The following is a 20,674-nucleotide window of genomic DNA, read 5'->3' on the forward strand; positions in this document are numbered from 1 at the left end:
ACAGCTTGAATCACAAGATCAATTAAAATTCCCTGTATTTCAAGACTTTTCAGTAAGCTAATGTAAGACATCAGCCAACCAAATGTAGGTTTTTGTTTATTGCATGTGCAATTTTCCTTGTCTTTAGCAGCAGTTGAGGAAAACTTCACATAATTTGCTCCACTAAAGCAGGTATTGTAGGCTAGGTTTCTGTCTGATACCTGATATTCTGCTTGGGAGGGAATGAAAAACAAATACATGGAAAAAAAAGGCAAAAAAAAAAAAAAAAAGCCCCATAAAACCCCATGACACATGATAGCAGTAAATGTTCAGTAGGTTTTGCATAGTCTCAGTCAAAGTATTGGAATCTGAATACTGCTGAGCTTCAGATTTACTCTTTTTTTTCCCACTGGAACCATCTGGCTGTTTTGGCACCCTCATCCAAACTTACAAAAGGGCTGCAAGATTTCCACCTGCTCCAGTTCTTTTCAGTTAGCTGGGACACTGGGAATTCAATATATATCAAAACAAAGTTTGCTTGGTACATAATTTCTGGAGTAGCTGAAATGCAGACTAGCTGTATTATTCTTAAAGTAAATCTTATTCTTTTACTTTGTTGCAGCCACACTTTATTTTAATTTTACATCTTTTAACTCTGTGTCGTTCCACTAAAAAAAAAAAAACCCAGACAAAGCAACAAACCAACCAAGAATCACAGTCAAGACTATATGCTTACAACTAAGAAGGTCAAGTAGGAGCAAGTCCTGGTTTACCTTCCACATGAAATATTTTGAAATACATCATTCTTCAAACTAAGTTAACACTCCTTGGTAAAACATTTTGGATTAGGATATCCAGGAGACCAAATGAGAATATTTTGCTCATTTTCCTTTCTTTCCTAGCAATATCTGAATCCAGAGCTTCTCACAGGTAGGATTCAGGCTGCACATGCAGTTTGGATTTGAGATGCACACATGGAGTCTGAAGCTCTGTGTATTTCAGTATGAACTTCTGCTAGGTGATGCATGAGCTGAATCGCCAAAAAAAACAACTTGCCAAAACAACCAATAAAAAAAAAAAGTCTTTTACCTTGGTGATTTCTAAAGTGTTTGAAATTTATTTGTATTATTCGATTGCAGTGGAATGTGCGATCTGATATTTTAGAAGTCCTAGATGGTTGTAACTTCAGGTTAAATCTGATGAACCTGTGGAAAATCAGTTCCTTTGAAAGTCAGTTCTGCAGTAAATAAGCCAAACCAACATTGTTTCTGCTCTGTACCTAAACATGCTGCACTGAGATAGCTGCTTTTCTTGTATTTAATAAGATACTATAATTTTCTTTAATTAAGTTTAGCAATTAAAATTTAGTATTTAAAGCAGATGACTCTTTATTAGGTGTGTTGATAATGATGAACAATAAGAAAGAGCTTTATTGAGAATAAGTATTAATACTGATTAGTTTCTAGTAGTATTTGCAGATAAGTTTGTTCTCCTGAGTTATGTATGCAATGCAAAAAAACCCAGCAGCTATTTGCAAATTATTTGCAAATTACTAACAGTGAAGGGAAATAGTTAGTGAATCATAATGCAACGATTCACTCCTGTATTCTTAAAAAGTAAATAATATGCTAGATGCAAAAAAAAAGAAATATTTTATCTTCTTTTCTCTTGTTGTTAGGTTTTCTTTCTGTCAATACCCGTTTATTATTTCTATAGCAGCAAAAAAAGTTATTATTCAAAGAGACTCAGAACAACAGATGATAAGTATTGCACGGGTAAGTCATTTAGTGATAAATGTTTGTCTCATCCAATTGGTATAAGTTTTTGTTAGATTGATGTTACATACAGCCTTTCATCACAACTTCTAGAATTTTGGACTACCCTGAAAGAGAACTTGAGCAATCTAAATTAACAGGATAATTAAGGAAGAGAAATTCCATGAGAATTTTGGACCGTTACCTATATAATTCCATGAAGACATGTTGTCATGGCAAACCAAGATGTAACACTATGTCCACAAGTCACAGAAGAGGTATTGATTCTGGCCAGCCTCTTCTGTTTTGAAAGAGACAATGCCTGCCTCTTTCAGTGATCATTTCTTTCAGGTGCTAGGTGATACTGCTTTCCTTGGTGCTGAATGTGGCAGCACCACCACCTATTCATTCCTGTCTTGCTGGATGTGTTTTGTGAATAGCTAATTGAAGCAGAAGCCAGTCTCTGAAATCCTATGGGTATATTTTTAACTATTTGTGGAGTTTTATAGGTAGCTGCACAGTTGCCATGTTCTTGTTAAACTTCCTGATAAGTTAGCTCCAATATGGTATAAATACTAGAAAAGAAATTGCTCTAATCTTTTAGAACATATAGAAGCAACTATCATATTAGGATAATGTCTTTTATGCAAGATACTAAGGCCTTTTTACATTTAACAAGTGTAGCACTTTGGCTTGTAAAAGAAGATACTGCATGTGTGACGTTTCTTCTTCATTCAAATAGCAAAGCCTTGTGGATAAAGTATCTCGCAGACAGAAACCTGACATGAACATGTTGTTCCTAAATGTGAAAGTGAGGAGGACGCACCTTGTTAGTGATTCACTTGATGAGGTAACAAAAATGTAATTAAATGGTGTGTTGCTGCAGAATAGCTGTTGCACTTGGATTTCAGTTTGATAAGTCATATTTAAATCTTTCTGCACTAAGAGATTGGGAATATGACTATATAATGCTAAATAAAAAGAGCTGCATCACTGTCACAGTGGCAGTGCCACAGAATAAATTGGGTCAGGCATTTTAAACTTTATTTGCACTCTCACAATGCTCCATAGCTAAGCCCATAATAAACATACATATTTGCATGCCATGCAGTATGTATTTGTGTTTGCAATTTTTGTTTTAAGAATACAGTGAATAATTATTAGGTGATGTAGGACTTGGTTCCATGATAGGAGCATGAATAGTGACTAATCACTAATGACTTAGTTCTGTTCCAATTTTTGGAACATTTTTATTCTTTTCACAAACTTCTCTGTCCTAAAAGAATTATTTTAGGCTTTCTTTTCTTAAGTTCTTATCTTGATTTTAACTAATTCCTCACATACTTGCATGTAATTTTTTTCCTTTTTTAGAAATGAAACAGATGTGTCCATTAAATAAGGCATTCTTCAGTATCCACTGAATCTTGCTAATTAACATTATGTAAGAAAATCTAGTTCTCTGCTCTTTCACAACACTAAAACCAGCCTGGTGGTATTGAAAAATAAGTCCAAGTGGTAAAAACAAGACCAAACAAGTTCTGATTACTAATCTTCAGAAAACATAAATTTAAACTAATTTTTTCCTAGATTAAAGCCTATTTTGGCCTCCTCTCCTAAGTTAGAAGAAATACGAGTGGTAATACTGCTCTGTCTTGGGCATTGTAGGGGTTTTTTTTACCACTCTGAAATTACCAGGAGCCACTTTAAGAGCTTTGATAGCCAAAATATTCTCTTACTTATTTCTGATTCTTACTTATTTCTGATACTTCCTCTGCCCATCTCAGAGATGTGTAAGAATGTATTATGTTATCCATATTCTCAAAAGTGTGGAGAATGGAAGATGGGGGAATGTGTCTTATTTGTATTTCAAATTAAGAAAAAAAAACATTTTGCAAAGGCAAATGACTTTAGCTAATAAATAGCTTATGACAGTAATACAAATACCTGTGTCATAAAATTTGTGCAACAGGGATTTTGTTGAGCAGCTAATATAGAAATTATTTTAGCACATGCTCTTCCTGACTGATGTAAACACTTTCTCTAGAGCTGGACAGTAATTAGTGGTTTAGAGAAAAAATTTGTAAGGACTTGATCTGAAGGATCACTGCTAATTGTGAAAGGCTATAATCTATTTCATTGCAGGTCTTTTGCACACCTGGTTGAAATCCTGTATCTTAGGGTAAAGGAATGAAAAGGACTTGTTACCATTATCTAAAAAAAGGTTTTATTTTTATGTATTTCCCAAACAGCTTATACTTGCTGTCAGATATCTTAAGGTGAAAGTAAGGAAGTCCAAATACTGAAAGTTTTAGATTCCTCCTTATTTCTAAATTATCTCCAAAGGGTGTCTAATTTTCTTAATTATTTTATTTTAATCTATCATTTCTTCCTCCAGAATGTCTTCTGCATCTAGTAGCTTATTAAGTCTGTTTGCACCATCATTCTTTTGAAACCTAAAGAGCAGCACCATGTGCAAGGTAGTTTATGATATCAAGTAGTCATGATCATCTTGCTTCTGCAATTCAGTCATTGTTTTAATATAGTTTAGACCTATTAGTAGGAGATGATGCCAATTACTAGCTTAAACAAAGCAAGAGCGGTAGAGACAAAGATACGTTCTCTATGGCTACTGGCAGTGATAATAAGTTAAATGTCCTTTTTCTTCTTCCCTACGTATTTTGCAATAGCTAGCAAGGAAGAGAGCAGATCTGAAAAAGAAGTTGAAAGTCACATTTGTAGGGGAAGCTGGTCTTGATATGGGTGGCCTGACAAAAGAATGGTTTCTTCTTCTGATTCGCCAGATCTTTCACCCAGATTATGGTGAGTCATACATGTTCTAAAATGCAACATGAAAATATTTTTTCATTTAAAAAAAAAGATGGATAAGAATTCTTCATTAATCTAGTATTAAGCAGACCAGTTATTAATTTATGAAAAAACAAAGCAGACAAGTTAGAATTGCATGTAGACAAGTTTTAGCATAGAGGAAGGTAGAAGAGACTGAAAGTCTTTGAAGAGCTTTGAAGATGCTGGCTTTGAACAAGGAGGTTCAAGCATTGCTGAAAAAATGAGATTTTGCTTCAGTGCTATGGCAAAATTAGAGGGTGGACAAGTTTCTGATCAATTGAAGGGTTTAGAATTAGGATTCAGCTCTTCAAGACTTTAGTCATGTTAAACCTTGTTTTAGAAACCAGAAGCTCCAATGTTCGTGGTTTATTAGTATCCCTAGGCTAGAAAGAATATTGGATATGAAGCAGGGGGATTTGAGACTAGCAGTAGATTTTTGCTTGAATATATTTCCAAAATATATGTGTGGTTACAGTGTTTCCATCTCTGTCAAAGGCAGGATCTTGATTTACCTCTGGGCAGATGTGAGAAGGCCATAATTTCATGGAGTAGGTCAAGGATAATTTTAATCTGTTTAATTCAAATGGAATCAGGACTTTGAAAGGGTTGTTTACATTTCTCTTCTGAATAGAAAATTTATTAAAGTTTTCTATGAGTCTTAGTGAATTGCTAGACCTAATAACAAGCTAAGAAGAATAAGCAAAATGCAAGCCACTGAATCACTGACAATTGTCTGCCCTTGGAAATATTCTAGAATATATGTGTGAATTCATATGTTTGGATTTAAAAATAAGCTTATTCCATTTAGCTTAATATGTTGTCTGGTTGCAATTGGAATATGATGTTCTTGTTCCAAAATAGGAAGAGACATACAGCAGCCTTTGAAATAGATGGTTGTCATGGTTTAACCTCATCCAGAAACTAAGCCCCACACAGCCACTCACTCACTGCCCCCCCACTTCCCAGTGGGATGGGGGAGAGAATCACAAGTGTAAAAGTGAGAAAACTTGTGGGTTGAGATAAAGACCATTTAATAAGTAAAGCAAGAGCCATGCATGCAAGCAAAGCAACGCAAGGAATTCATTCATACTTCTAGTCATCAGGCAGGTGCTCAGCAATCCCCAGAAAAGCAAGACTCCATCACATGTAAAGGTTACCTGGGAAAAACAAAACACCATCACTCTGAAAACCTTCCCCTTCCTCCTACTTCCCCCAGCTTTATAGGCTGAGAAGACATTCTATGGCATCAAATATTCCTTTATCAGTTGGGGCCAGCTGTCCTGACTGTGTCCTCTCCCAGCTTCTTGTGCACCCCCAGCCTACTCACTGTGGGGTGGTGTGAGGAGCAGAGAAGTCCTTGACACTGTGTAAGTACTGCCTAGCAGTAACTAAACTAAACTAAATCAAAACCGTTTTCAGCACAGATACAAGACATGGCCTCATGCTAGCTACCATGAAGAAAATTATCCCAGCCAAAAGCAGCACACTGGTTTATCAAATATTGAAGTGGAGATAAGGCCAAAAGTACTTGTATGCCACCTGCCATCCTTGCCTCTTTCTTCTCATACTGCATTTTCTGTTTTTACATTGCCCTCAACTGTCTTAATATTGCTTCATATTGCTAGTTTTCCTGGTTTTTGTTAAGTAGCTACAGTTGGATGCTGTTTCTGTGCTCAGTTCTGGTAAACTGCTGACTGGCTTCCCATGTATTTGTATTTGCACTGATAGTCTGCAAGTTCTAGCACTATTTCTGTGATTATTATTGGTAGAGGTTGAACCTTTGATGTGATATATTCTGCTTGGGGTATCTATGTGGCCAGTATTCTTTAAGTGGTCTGAGATGCTCTGAGGAGAGAAAGGTCTTTCAGTAATGTACAAGGATGGCATAGGCTGATGTGAGACTGAATGAAATAGCTTGCCTCTGCTGTTACCAGGACCTGTGAGCCCATAATGAAAAAAAAAAAGATTTTCTGAGTAAGTAGGAGATGGGAAGACATGAATTAGCATTAACAAACAAGCAGTTCAATCTTCTTGTTTTATATTGCTCTAGATGGGTTTGGGTCAGGGCTTTTTCCCCACTCTAATATTTCTCAAATGAGGCAGCTTTCTTGAGCTGTGCATGGAGAAATTACTGATGTTATAATGGGTTAAAGTGCTTCCAGGCTGGCTCTTAAATTAGAAACATTGATTTCCAGGGACTTCAGCATAACACCTGACAGCCATTGGCAGAATGCAAGAGCTTGTCTGTCTTTGCTGGAAGTGTTCATGTCCCTTGAATGCATGGTACTCTGTTGTTTATAGGACTCCTTTTAAAGGTCCAGAGCTGTAAGTCATAAATGTATCCTCAAATCTGCTGAGATCATTATTTGCCTATAACCCTTTTTCTAGTAAAAAGGTTGCTGTGTGGAGAAATGACATTGGTGATAACCTTTATAGGAAATAATTTATCCTGGAGAAAGCATTTTGTAAGTTTTACATTTCTGTTAGTAAAAACGTGTTGTCAGCAGAGCTTGGCAACTGATGAGTTTGGAAATGCTTGTGAGTAATTTTTTTTTTTCACCTGCTCTGGCAGACTTCCTTGTTCTAAAGTGTAAATTCTTTCATTGATACATCTATCAGCCATGTGTAGGAGGAGTTCAGAAATGTTCTCGTCCTTTGGAAAAGGACTGTATACTCTGCTGTCTTTAATGTTTAAGTTGCAAATAATGTATGTCAGAAGCTTGGAAGGAATCATAGAATCATAAAACAGTTAGGGTTGGAAAGGACCTTAAGATCATCTAATTCCAACCCCCCTGCCATGGGCAGGGACACCTCCCACTAAACCATCCACCCAAGGCTCTGTCCAACCTGGCCTTGAAAAGCATAGAAAAAACATAGAAAAACATCACTGTTATTACCCTTTGCAGGTTAGCTGCACATATAACGCCTGAAATTAAAGAACTCCTAATTAACTCACTTGTCTGCCCTCCTGTTTGTTACAGTGCTTTCTTCATCTCAATGTGGACACAGTTAATAAATTGTACATGAGATCTGTTTTGTTCCAGCATCACTGCCATCTTTCAGTGTATGTGAACCTTGCTCTTCCTTACATGGAACTGTTTTGTTGCTTCTCGTAAAGGCACTGTCTAAAGCTTTTATGATGAGCACCTTTTTGAGCTAAAGTTCTAAAGATAAAGTTCGGGAGAGTAGGGGAGGAGGGAATATGAAGGCCGAGTTTTACCTGTAAATTTTCATAAGACCTAGATGTCCTTGAGTCATCAGTTGGATTTGTATTCTTTTTTCTTTTTTTTTTTAATCCAAAGGAGTTTGATTTTTCATTTAAATATTATTTTTCACCAACTTCATCTTCAAACACAGATGCAGTGAGCTACTGCTTACAGTATGTCCTTAGAGCTGTTCAGTGCTTTGGTTTGTACACTGACTGTGGAAACAATAATAAACTGTTGTGCCATTTAATCCCAACAAATTAAAACCACGTCACATTTTATCCAATCTACTTCTGCACTTCTGAAGTTAATTTCACTGTTAGTGCTTGCTCAACTGGAGTGTTTCTTGTTTCTCTGACCAGTATATCTGGGCATCGGAAAGCTGGTATGTGGTTTCATTACATAGGTTTTTACTTTCTATCACGCTTTAAAACAGAATGGTCCACAAATAGCAGTCAAACTAGTCTATCGTGATGATTTCACTAAGATGTAGGTTGTCATTTAGACCAGTGAGTGGCTTTAAAAAGGGTATTTGTGGTTTGATTTATTTCTTCTTTTTTTTTTTTTTTTTTTTTTTTACTTTTCTGATACTTTTTGACAGAAAATATGAAACATACCCCTTTGCTGCTAGTGTATGTAGACGATAAACCTTTTAGACCTCTCTATTCTAAGAAGGTAAAGCTTACGGTATTTGTACTATGGGGCTCATGCCAGCATTTTTAAAGGTTGTCATCTGCTATTGACCCAGAAAGGGAAGAAGAAATGGTTTACATTGCAGCAAGAAAATTTTTGATTAGACAGTTAACATTTCTGGCTGCACAGATGATGAAGTACAGTGAAGAAACAGATTGCACAGAGACAGTGCAGATCATCCACGACTGGAAGCGCTGAAGAACTTTGGTTCCTTTCACCCCAAAGGGCTGGAGGGTTTGAGCCTACTTTGGTCTTGGCACTACCCTTCGTGGTTCTCACCCAAGCACCTGCAGGCTCCTGATGTGGGTGGGGAGATGGGGCTGAGAACAAGTGTGGAGATACGGGTGCTCCTAGGAGCACTCTTAAGGTTGCATGTTTGAGAAAGGTGAGGTTTTGTATGACTTTTTATTGAAGCTCAGGCTCTGTAAAGACCACTGTTCCTGTTCTGCAGGCATGTTCACCTACCACAAGGACTCACACTGCCATTGGTTCAGCAGCTTTAAGTGCGATAACTATTCTGAATTCCGACTGGTTGGAGCTGTATCCTTTTATGTGTGCTAAATGGTGCTAAGCACACAGCCGTTAAATGACTTGGTGCAGGGGAGAAATAAGGCATCAATTAAAGCTCATTCAGTTTTGTATATACAAGTGTGTTCCATTTTAAATGTATAAAAAGAATGTCATAGAAGCAAGTGAACTAAAAATAGGAAGCAAATGGTGCTATGTGGGTATGTGGTACATTTTACAGTCAGAAAATTAAGATGTATGTACTTACACCTCTTTTTTCTGTAACTGAATGGAAGCCATGTGTTACTTTGAAAGCAAGTTCATTTCATAGGTTTTCTGTTGCACTCATATATTAAGTTCTCGGACACAAATGATTAATATATTCTTATGACTCCACCAAGATGAGATGGTGATGTCCCAGTTTTACTGATTGTAGTTGGACCAAGTGATCATTGTAGGTCTCTTCCAACTGAACTATTCTCTTCTAGTCAGAATCTGGTATAATTTTTCGTATAATTTCAGATTCATTTCATGAGTACACTTAAATATGCTAGCTGATGAGCTGTAGTGCCAGTGCAGGTTTGTCTTTATGCTTTTAGATTTATTTTCATAAAAATCCTATATTGAGCTCTCTCTAGAATTTTGGGATAAAAAAATAGATATCTGAAGTTCTGCTTAAAAACCTTTTTCATAACAATACTTCAAATAATATATTCTGGAAGTACTTGTATAGAATATTATGAAAAAGATTATAAGTGTTCTGTCAATGTGCATCATTTGACCACTTCAACAACTACTTCAGAACTGCATTTAGAATTATCAGTCATAAAAAAATACAGACTAGAATCATAGAATCATAGAATAGTTAGGGTTGGAGAGGACCTTAAGATCATCTAGTTCCAACCCCCCTGCCATGGGCAGGGACACCTCACAGTGAACCATGTCACCCCAGGCTTCGTCCAGCCTGACCTTGAACACCACCAGGGATGGAGCATTCACAATGTCCCTAGGCAACCCATTCCAGTGCCTCACCACCCTAACAGTAAAGAATTTCTTCCTTATATCCTTATATATAAATGCAATTCCTTCTGTTTAGTGTATATTAGAGCATGCTAAGTAAAATCTTAAAATAATTTTCCAAGTTAGTTAAAATATTAACTATAATAAGGATGTGTGGAGTTTGCCCTTAACATTTCACTTGTATAGCTTATGGGACTTGCTGTGTATAATAGCATCACTTTGGATATTCGTTTTCCACCTTGCTGTTACAAGAAATTATTGAGTCCTCCCATTGTTCCCTGTGATCATAACACACTTGTAGGCATCTGTGCTGTCACATTAGATGATCTGTTTCAGATTATGCCTGTAAGTATAATGTTTTTAAGAGGCTAAAAATTACTGATTTGAAACCTGGTTTACTTACATTCAATGTTTGAATTATGATGTTTGAAAACATTCTTTTTTTCCAGTGCAGGCTGATAGTCTCCTTTTCTTCTGAAATCCCCCATGTTTTCTAGCATAGCAGAATTTTTGTTGATCTGCTTGAATTTAGAATACCAAAATATGATACGAGTATTCTAGACACATTTTCCATAGTAAAAGTGTGAGTTTATACTTAAATAAAAATAAATAAATACATTAATTAAGCAGTGAATTTTATTTGTGTACGTATTTTGAATATACAGCTTTTCCCCAAATCCTTTCTGTATAGAGATTCTGGCACATCTTTGCAAAGTGCATCACTTAGTTTTGTAGATTTACTGAAGAGTTTTTATTCATGTTGTAGGAACTGGCTCATGGACTCAGTGAACTTCTATCCTATGAAGGCAATGTTGAAGAGGATTTTTACTCAACCTTTCAGGTCATTAGATACACAATTATAAGTGATTCTCAAACTCGGTCAGTAATTTTTACCAATGTTTCTGCAGTGGAGTGGCCTACTACTCTGTGATTGCTGATTGTTTGGAATATAATTGCATGGACATTAAAGCTTGCTTTGACCAGTCTAGTCCTGGAGCATCAAGGCATATAGATGCTGGTTCCCTTTAGGGGCTTTAAGCTGTTGCTCCCTGGCAGTGCAGGCTGATCTGAGTGCTGACTGCCAGGGTCACATGGCCAGCTGCTGGTGCTTTTCCAGCTCTTTGCTTTATCTGAAATCACCTTGCAATTGATGACCTTGTCTGTGCAATTATTTGGCTGCAAAACAGTTCCTTTCCCGAACTCAGATGCTAGCCAAAGCTTACTCTGGTTATTTTACATGCTTTTTTCCTGGAAATCTCCCTTGAACAATAGCTTGTTCAAATTACAGTAATTTTGCCTGACCTCTATGTCTAAATGCTACTTCAATCAAGAAAGCCTTTTTCATTTATTCATTGTTTTAGAACACATACTAGTTAGTAAAATTTCCTGCTGGTTTGTGAATGTTTATTGGACTAGTATTGACCCTTTTTTTACCTCAGCTTTGAATTACATTATTATCAGACCATATGAGAATTTTTGTTAAGTGGGTACTTTTGAGCTCCTAGGTGAGCTGCAGTGCAACAAGTACCTTCTTAATTGTATTCGATGCTTCAAAATTGTTCTTTTCTGTTAAAAACTCAGTGGCTCCAGAGCCTGCAGGTTGGTTTGATATGGCACTGTGTAACAGGGTCAGTTTTTCTACTTTGAATACCAATTTCTTGAGCAATTTTTGAAAATTGTAATATTTAACTTTTTAAAACCCCACAACCCTCAGAATTACAGCTTGTGCTAAAGAGAGAGGTGGAGGAAATACATGAAATAATAAATACAAGCTTTGTAATTTGTGGGTATACAAATGTATTTTCCAGTATTGAACTTGCCTCCTCTTTTTCTCCAGGTTTTTCAGGAAGAATTTGGTGTTATAAAATCTTACAACTTAAAGCCAAATGGAGATAAAATTCCAGTCACAAATCAGAATAGGAAAGGTACTTCAGTCCATATTAATTACACATATTTGGCAGGTTTAAGTTTGTCCTTTTTTTCCTTCTTATAAGCCTAGGTTTTCTTTAACAAAGTGTGAAAATGAAATTACTGTAGGCCCTTCCTGGTATGCCTACCAATTTTATAGTAACTAAAATGAAATGTATCCATTTTTCTTAATGCAATATAATTTGAGAGAGCACAACAAATGATTATTTAAAATTATTATATTGTAAAACAAAATAAAATGTTTTTTCTTTTTTAGAGTATGTGCAGCTCTATGTTGATTTTCTTCTCAACAAATCAATCTACAAACAATTTGCAGCTTTCTATTATGGATTTCATAGTGTCTGTGCTTCATATGCATTACTGGTAAGAAAAAAATAAATGTAACTTTTCTATTTCAAATATGTGACAATGACATCTAAATTACACAAATTATGCTGGATAATTTTAGGATTCATGAAAAATTTCGATTAATCCACGTAGTTGATTAATCAACGTAGTTGATTAATCCAATATAAACAGAAGAAATTAAGCAGGTAGTCCAGCTGTTCTCCATAGTGTTCCATTGAAAGCAGATAAATAAAGCTCCACAGGTTAGATTTATTAGTATGCATTCGCAGACACTTCATGTGCATGTTTACAAGGATTCTCTGTATTCCCAACAGTTATAAACAGCAGAGCAACTGTGTCCGTGCTCTGAAGTGACTCCTCTGAAAAAGCGTATTATTTTTTGCAGGCAGAACACACAGGGAGGTTGAGATTAAACATTCTTCTGTATTCAGTCCTGTTTGGTGGTTGGAATGCCTTCTGTAATTTACATCATGCCCTGTGCAGTAAGAAGAGAAAGAAAATTGCAATTTCCATGAGATTTGCTTCATTCCTGTGAAATTAGCTGCGTATGACACACTTTCAGCAAAGTGAAATGGGACTAACTACAGGGAAGGTTCTGGAAGGAGAATGAAAATCCATTGAAGTGCCATTATGTGTTCCCATGCAATTTAACGATGTAATAAATGAATAAATAGATTCTGCAGGTGTACCTTTAGCAGTTGTTAAACACAGTTTATTGTTATGTGTGTTTGCTTTGCGCAGCAGTGTGTACAACTTAAAGTCAAGTTCTGTCAACCACCACTACTAAGCAACCTACACTGGGACTTTTCAGTGTAAATGGAGTGGGAGTTGTAGCTGAAATTGAGATCAAGGCTCCCTATCTGAATTCCATACGTGTACAAACTCAATTTTCTTCCTGACCCATTTGTAATCTAATCATACAGCAATCGAGTCAGTGTGATAAAGGTTACAATAAAACAGTGAGGAAAAAAAGAAATGTATTAAAATATTATCCAGTAATTTGCTTTTTACTATATACAGTAGTAAGATTCTTGAAAGTACTGAGGAATTAATTTTTCTATAAAACAGTTTGTATCTGTGTTACAGATTTGTATTGAATGAGATTGTTATTTTTTTTTCTGTAATGCCAAAAGAAAAATTGAATCTGAATCTAGAATCATTTCTCATCTTAAAAAAAAAATTTAATTCTGGCAGTTACTTCGTCCAGAAGAGGTTGAAATTCTTGTCTGTGGCAGTCCTGAACTGGATATGTCTGCTTTACAGAGGAGTACCCAGTATGAGGGCTACCAAAAAACTGATCTCACTATACGGTAGGCTTAATTACTGAGTTTAAAAACATCATAGAATGGTAGACTAGGTTGGGAATAATCTCCTCAAGGATAATCTGAGAATTATTGAAGTTTTAAAAACTATTTCCAAATAAGACAAAGACACTATTAAATTATCTGCAAGTAGGAAGAGTTAGATCGTTAATGCCATAATGTGTTGCTGGATACCTTTAAAAGGCTATAATGAGATTGAAATTGAGATAGTTTGAAAGTAGTAGCTTCAAATCCTGCATAGTGAAGTCTGGATAACAGAAATAAAACTCGGACTTCTAAAAATGCATGTTCTCTTCCAATTCTATTTAATACTAAGGACGCTTGTATTAGTGAGTAGAAGGCATTTGTGTTTTTATAGAAAAATGGGCTTGGGCATCATTTGACAAGAAAACATTCCAGAATTCTTAAAACATTTTACTTGTCCAGTCCTTAGGGGTTCATTTAACCTTACATTTTAGTATACTACTGAAGTCATATATATTATAATGTGTTCTCAGTAAGTGACATTCATCATGTAGTACTTGTGGTTGTATTATCCTTATAGTATTTTGTCATGATATTGCATCTTACACCATTTTCTTCTCCCTCTGCCCTGAACATAGATACTTTTGGGATGTAGTGCTTGGATTTTCTCTTGACCTTCAAAAGAAGCTGCTACATTTTGCTACTGGAAGTGATAGAGTACCTGTGGGAGGAATGGCTGACTTGAATTTCAAGATTTCAAAAAGTGAAACATCCACTAATTGGTAAGTAATTTTCTGGATGTTTAAATATTTTTTGTAAAATTATTTCTTGAGAACCCTTGCTGAGAACCAGCCTTATGGCTCTCGAATGTGTTTTTAAAGAGCAGCAAGCTAATATATAAGGAAGAAACTGCATGGACTTCTTTAGGTAATATTAAAAATGTTATTATTGATTGCATAAATTCTGCAGGTGACCATCTATTACAATATTGATTCTTTAGTCAGTGTTCACATTTGAGGCTGGGAATTCTTTATTTATAGAGATCCCTTGCATCTTTTCAATTCAAATAAATGATTTCTTTTGTTTCTAACATGACTGCTGAGCTAATGGAAACATACTGTGAATCACCATGAATTTTTCTGAATTCAAGTCTGTCACTATGTATAGCAGCCCCTGAAGCTGCAGAAAATGCTTGCATTCTTTCTTGATGGTCTAAATAAGAGTTTTAACACGTATGGCTGAGAAGTTGTAGGATTTCTTTAGGGTCTCTGTTGAGGGAGTGTATGCCTGATACAGAGGTCGCTCCAAAGAAATACTATCAAAGCAGCCTTGTAATTTTGTTGTGAAGGTTTAATTGTTCATGCCAAATTCTTATGTTTCTGGTAGTGTTTTATTTTGTATTGAATTGACTTGAGAAATTCCATGTATGTCCCAGCTACTATTTTCCTTCTCAAGATTCTAGAAAGACAGTTTAAATAATTTGGAAAGCTGTATAGAAAAGCTCACTGCTAAGCAGTAATTGCTGCTAAGCAGTAATTACTGGCTTTACCTAGAGTTCTCAAACATTTAGGGTAATCAAAATACTTAAATGGAACTATATTTTTAGACAAAATTTTGTTGGGTTTTCTGGGGAGAGCTGAATTAAATGCATAAGCAAAATAAATTTGGGGGTTGTTTTTAAATTTGGTTTATCTCATTACTGTGGTATTTCTAATGCTTTATTCAATGAGCTAATAACTGGTTCCAGTAACATGTTAAAGGAGCATGAATATCTAATGAAAAAAAAAGAAAAATCAACCAACGTTGAATCTGTTAAGTCCATTCTCCTGTAAATTGCTCTTTTTCTTAAAAATGGGAAAAAGTGTTTTGAACTAGCATGCATTTTAAAATCATGTAGGTCTGTGTTTTGCAAGATAATTGTTGCAGTCAGACTGCCTGTGCAGGGATGAATGTAGACATGTTGGCATTGCATTGCTCACACAATAGGATCAAATAATATAACAGCAATAAGAATTGCCGAATGAATATCCAGTTCTCAATTTTCCAAATTCTGAAGCACATAACTCCAGTCTGATAATAGAGTTTTTGCTTGCTTGTTTAAGGGGTGAGATGGGGGGAAGTAGATTGGGTATCCAAATCTGGGGGAATTCCACCCACTTTCAAGAACATCTGCTAATGACCAAAGGCCAAGCTGCTGCCATTCAAAAGACTTAAGAGCTTTAATGAAAACAGACCTAGAGAGCTTTTGAGTCACCTACTACAATTTAAGTGTCCAAGTTTTAGAAATTGTTCAGTGTTGGGTTGATTCCAAATGTCAGGTTGAGCTCCAGCTCACTTTCTCCTCTCTCCCCACAAGTAATCAGTTGTAGGACAAGGACAAGTCTGTATCCTCAGTGTTGTTCTGCATGTCACCTGAGAATATAAAGGGCAAGAAGATCACGTAGGTTATTGCCTGTAGCTATGAAGCAGGATGTTAGTGGCATCTCATACTGATGGCAAAACAAATGCTTCTGCTAGTGAAGAACAGTTCTCATCAAACTAATCCATTCTAGTGAATGTAGGTTCTAGTGTTTGTCAGGCGATCCTAAGAGGTATTTGCAGTATATATTCAAACTCAGCTCTCAGAAAAAACTCACAGCTGAAGGTGTTGGTATGGCTAAGATGAAAATTTATGAACTGTTGTTTTTCCAGGGCTTTAATCAGCTCCTCAGTGCTTTGCACTGAGGCATGTGTCTGTAGGGAAGTGTTTTACCAAGCTGAACTTGGAGTTTCATATCCTTGTTTCATCTAGGTGCCTTTATTCCTACTGCAGGACCCACCTTCTTTCTTCATGTTGTGGGTTCTGATTATACTCAAATTTTGTGTTTAGAGAAAAAAATTATTTCGAAGTCATGTGGTACCAGAAGTTTCCAAAATCTTGAAGGAGACGTTGCTGACTTACAAAAAAAAGAAAGGCAGGCAGGCAGTTCTAGGCAAACAAATTCACCTGGGATGCATATGGCCACCAGCAATGTTATTTGTGTTCAACAGAACTTGAACCATCAACATGAGGATGAATGTTCCTTTTACAGGGTTTCTTATTTAAGTAATGTTTAACTGAAAATGTGTAGGCAGTTGGCAGTTTTCTGCTCCTGTTGTATTATTATTATATCTGTTTTATTGGGGTTTGTTTTAATGATCTTAGGTTACCTGTGGCCCATACCTGCTTCAACCAACTTTGTCTCCCTCCTTACAAGAACAAGAAGGAACTGAAGCAAAAGTTGATCATCGGAATTTCAAATGCAGAGGGGTTTGGTCTAGAATAAAATGAAATACTACAAGAACAGCATTTTTATGTAGCATTCACTCTTCTGATCGTGCCTTTAAGCTTTTTGTTGTTACATCTCTTGATACTGTGCCAGTCTTACCCAGTGTAGATTTTTTCTTTTAATTAAATATGAAGTGTATTTTTTTTCCTGAATGGCAATACATTTACTGCTTGCTTTGTCACAGGAAGTAGCTTTCTTTGTACAAAAAGCTAGTCTATTTGATAAATGAAACCTGACTAAGACAATTTCTAAGTTATAGTTTATTTCTGGTTTTATTTAATAGCACTTTATCATTAATCATAATTGCTTTATATTGCAGGTATCCTGCTGGGATATGGTATACAGAATATTTCTTTATTGGCTAATCCCAGTGGTAGAATGTTTTCAATTAACATGAATAATAGGAAAAAATATAACATACAGCATGTAGCCATATTTTCATAAAGGCAAATAGGAATTTTAGTCTTTATAAAATGTATGCAGTTTTAATATTCTGGTTTTCCTTCTCAATGAAACAGACTATGTAAGAAGCATGTAAATAACTGCCTGTGAAAAAAATAGGGTTTTGATAGTGCCATTTACTGCTAAAAAATTATTTTTTATGAATAAGAGGTTTTGGATGTTCTATATTCAGCTTTTACACTTGACTGTACAAGAGTGTTAAAAGTGAAAACTTTTCAGTTTGAGGGGATTCAGATTCAAACTACAGGTGTTAAGCAGCTTGTATGTTCATTCTTTGACAGCAAACTAACCAGATCTACTGTAGAGTTATAGTAAACAGAACTAGATATTTAAAATACATTCTACATATGGTGAAATATTTCAGGAAAAGAATTAAATCTACAACACATGGAAAACTGAAAGTGTATCATGCTATCATTTTTTTTCAGCAACTTTCTTTAAAGTCTTAAGTAAGCTGTGACAAAAGTGAGTACAATAACATTTCTGAAGAATGTTGAAGCTTTCATTAACTTGAAGGCCAGCATTTAAAGACAATGTTTTGTGGTTTTCACTGCACAAACTACATGAAAAGAATTCTTGGTGTGATGGCTCTGAGTTAGTAATTAGGAGCTGGGAAAAAACCTGGTTCTAAAATGCAGATGTAATTATAAGTCTGGGTTTTATTCATTAAATGGAAAGAATTTATCAGCATGCAGTACAGTACTTTCTTAAATATGAATAGCTGCTGTGTGTTCTAGAGATTTTTCTTTTAGCTGAATGAGGCCCGGATCATTCAAGACACTTTGGCATCTGTCAGCTATCCATATTGACCTTCTGGGGCATGGATGCTTAAATATCTTGCAGAGTCTGTACTCAATTACTTATTTGCAGTAAGAGTAAAATATCTTATTATTCTTGTTTTCCCTTTCTGTGTTATTTGCATACAACTAACATATTTATATACGATGAACAAATTAATCTTCCTAATTCATATTTTCAAAGCCATTGTGGATTTTCTGCAATAGCTAAGTGTAAATTTTATTCTTTTTTTGTAGAGAAGGTACTGGTGATTTTACTGTTTTATTAAAGCAGTGATAAATAGTAGGATATTTTAAAATATTCGTCACTGTATTCATTGTGCTCTCCTTGAAACCAATCTGAAAGTTTCCATTGACTTTAGCCTGGAAGAAAACTAGGTTAGCATGGAGGGTGTTAAAAGCAGCACTTTGAACTTGTGCATTTTACATTGCTTTCCCAAACGTAGATTATTTTAATAAATTTTGATTCACTGGATGTCAGATGTTAAGAAATAAATGAAACTTTCACCATTGCACTGAATGAACTAGATAGCTTCAAGCAATGTTAAATTTTTAACAGCGGAATGTGGAAGTAGGTAAGAAATCTGGAAACAAAGGCATGCCCCCCTTCCCCTCTCTGTAGAATTGGATTCATGGGCATTTGGCTTATGAATAAATAGCTATACAGTTTATCTGAAAACATGGCAAATTCGCCAAAATATTTTTTTATGGCATAAGCCCACTTTTAATAACTATTTACCTATTATTGTTAAAATAAAGCTTTATCTTCTTATTTTCACTGAATTGCACTTTGCCTTGGGTTTAGTTTTATTTATCAAAGCTTTTTTGATTTACTGTGTAATATTACCTCAGAATTCTAAAAAGGCTATTGTATTTGCATCAGTTTTTAAATAAGATTGTCATTCAATGACATTTTATATATTTCCTGATGTTGATAAATTAAATAGTAAATTTTGTATTTGTTAAATGAAAGCATTGCACTGTATTTATGAAATAAGCTCTGATCTTTTCTTCAATGATGTTTTGCTGTTCTTGTCTTGCCCTGTAATCCAGCAAATCTTTTTTTATCTCCATCATTGTTTTGTACCATACAAAAGAAATCTGGTTTGTATAAACTTGTTCATTACTAAGTATCTATTTTTATGTATTAGAATTGTGCAGTCATTAAATAAAATATTTAAATTTCTGGCCTCACTTGTTTAATTTCAGACTTCCATAATTCATCGTAATGGATTTAAAAACAAGATCAACTTACTTGCTTTTGTCTTTCTTATGCGGTTTTCTTTACAGTGACAGTTTTGCTAAAATATTGCATATCTCACTGAAAAAGATAGTTTCAGCTACCAGACATACACCCAGTAATATTTATAGTCAAAACGACAGGTGTTCCAGTGCATACCATGTTGTAATAGTGCTCTAAAATAGCATGGATCCTCAGCTTGGTTTTTCTTCTTTATTTTTTTATTTCTTCAGTTGCAAAGTTTCTTTGAGGTACAAGGAGAGACAAAGCCAAGTTCTTATATGTTTTCTCTTTTTCTGACTGATTTTAACATTAACATCGGGAGGGACAGGTAACAGGAACACCATGCTTTCTTATGGACACCAGGTTAAAACTTGCTTCTTGCCTCCTTTGTACCACTCCAAGTTACCTACAGATGGCAGCAAAGATGAGGATAGACTGTCCTTGGAGGAGACCGTTTGTATATCACAAACAATTGCAGATTCACAAAATCAGTAAATACAAATTCCCTTCTAGCAAATGGAGGTGGAGGAAGGAGAAGCAATTCATTTTATCTGCTGGGTTTTAAAAATGTTTTCTTTTTCCATGGAGGCTGCCCTAATGTCTTGTTATTGTCAAACGGAGACTCAGCCAAAGCCTCAGGAAGAGGAGGCTTATTGTTACTGATCTCTAAACAGTCCTCAAGACTGCTAATTAGAAAGAGGTTAAAAAAATCTAGACTGTTTTGTCCTGTTCCATCTAGGGATCAGATGGCTGGGGCTTAAATTTGGAACTGATTATTTTGGCCAGAAGTGGTGAGGTTCATTCTCTGTAGTTGTAGTTGGTGGTGGTACTGGTTGACTTGCACCAAAAGGAAATGCTATGTCTGTTGTTACTTTTCATAGTTCTGGTATTTAGTATTCTTTCAGGACCGTTCCTTGAAAAAACTGAAATATTTTAAAGGTCCCTCAAAGCTTCTGTTTCCATGTCCTGACTGACTGATTGTAAGAGTGTGTGTTTTACCTTCTAGAACACCTAGTTCTCTCTCAAGAAGATCTCTTTATAATTTGAATTAAGTAATTTTCAATTCTGTTTGGACTTGTTTTGCTGAAGGATCTGTGCTGTTGCATTTGTTGTTGAAGTTGCTTGCATTTTTAAAGGTTCATACTGTCTAGGAAAATGATAACAGGATGGTTTCAACTACCGCAGCTATTCTTCTTGTGTTAGAAATGTTCTAATTCATAGTCTGGTGGATTTTGTTGCTAAATTAATCAGCAAAAAAAATGGGCCCTCAAAGAACTGCACCTTTCAAACTGTTA

General features: G+C 35.5%; 1 protein-coding gene across 3 annotated transcripts in view; it reads left to right on the forward strand.

The window, feature by feature from the left end:
* HECTD2 (HECT domain E3 ubiquitin protein ligase 2) overlaps nt 1-19,330 on the forward strand; it is a 40,031-nt gene extending 20,701 nt beyond the window's left edge. The window contains exons 11-21 of one of the 3 annotated variants that reach the window (XM_065671898.1): nt 1,658-1,754; nt 2,476-2,583; nt 4,421-4,553; nt 8,931-9,019; nt 10,193-10,351; nt 10,773-10,847; nt 11,844-11,931; nt 12,192-12,298; nt 13,478-13,593; nt 14,208-14,351; nt 16,754-19,330. In XM_065671898.1, the coding sequence (XP_065527970.1) occupies nt 1,658-1,754; nt 2,476-2,583; nt 4,421-4,553; nt 8,931-9,019; nt 10,193-10,351; nt 10,773-10,847; nt 11,844-11,931; nt 12,192-12,298; nt 13,478-13,593; nt 14,208-14,351; nt 16,754-16,874 (1,237 nt within the window). In that variant the 3' untranslated portion in view covers nt 16,875-19,330. Of the gene's footprint in view, nt 1-1,657; nt 1,755-2,475; nt 2,584-4,420; nt 4,554-8,930; nt 9,020-10,192; nt 10,352-10,772; nt 10,848-11,843; nt 11,932-12,191; nt 12,299-12,668; nt 13,260-13,477; nt 13,594-14,207; nt 14,352-16,753 lie in introns of those variants that run through there. The other 2 variants (XM_065671899.1, XM_065671900.1) reach the window with 2 other exon arrangements.
* Nucleotides 19,331-20,674: the final 1,344 nt, after the last annotated feature.

Source organism: Lathamus discolor, chromosome 3, assembly GCF_037157495.1.
Source record: "Lathamus discolor isolate bLatDis1 chromosome 3, bLatDis1.hap1, whole genome shotgun sequence".
NCBI lineage: Eukaryota > Metazoa > Chordata > Aves > Psittaciformes > Psittacidae > Lathamus > Lathamus discolor.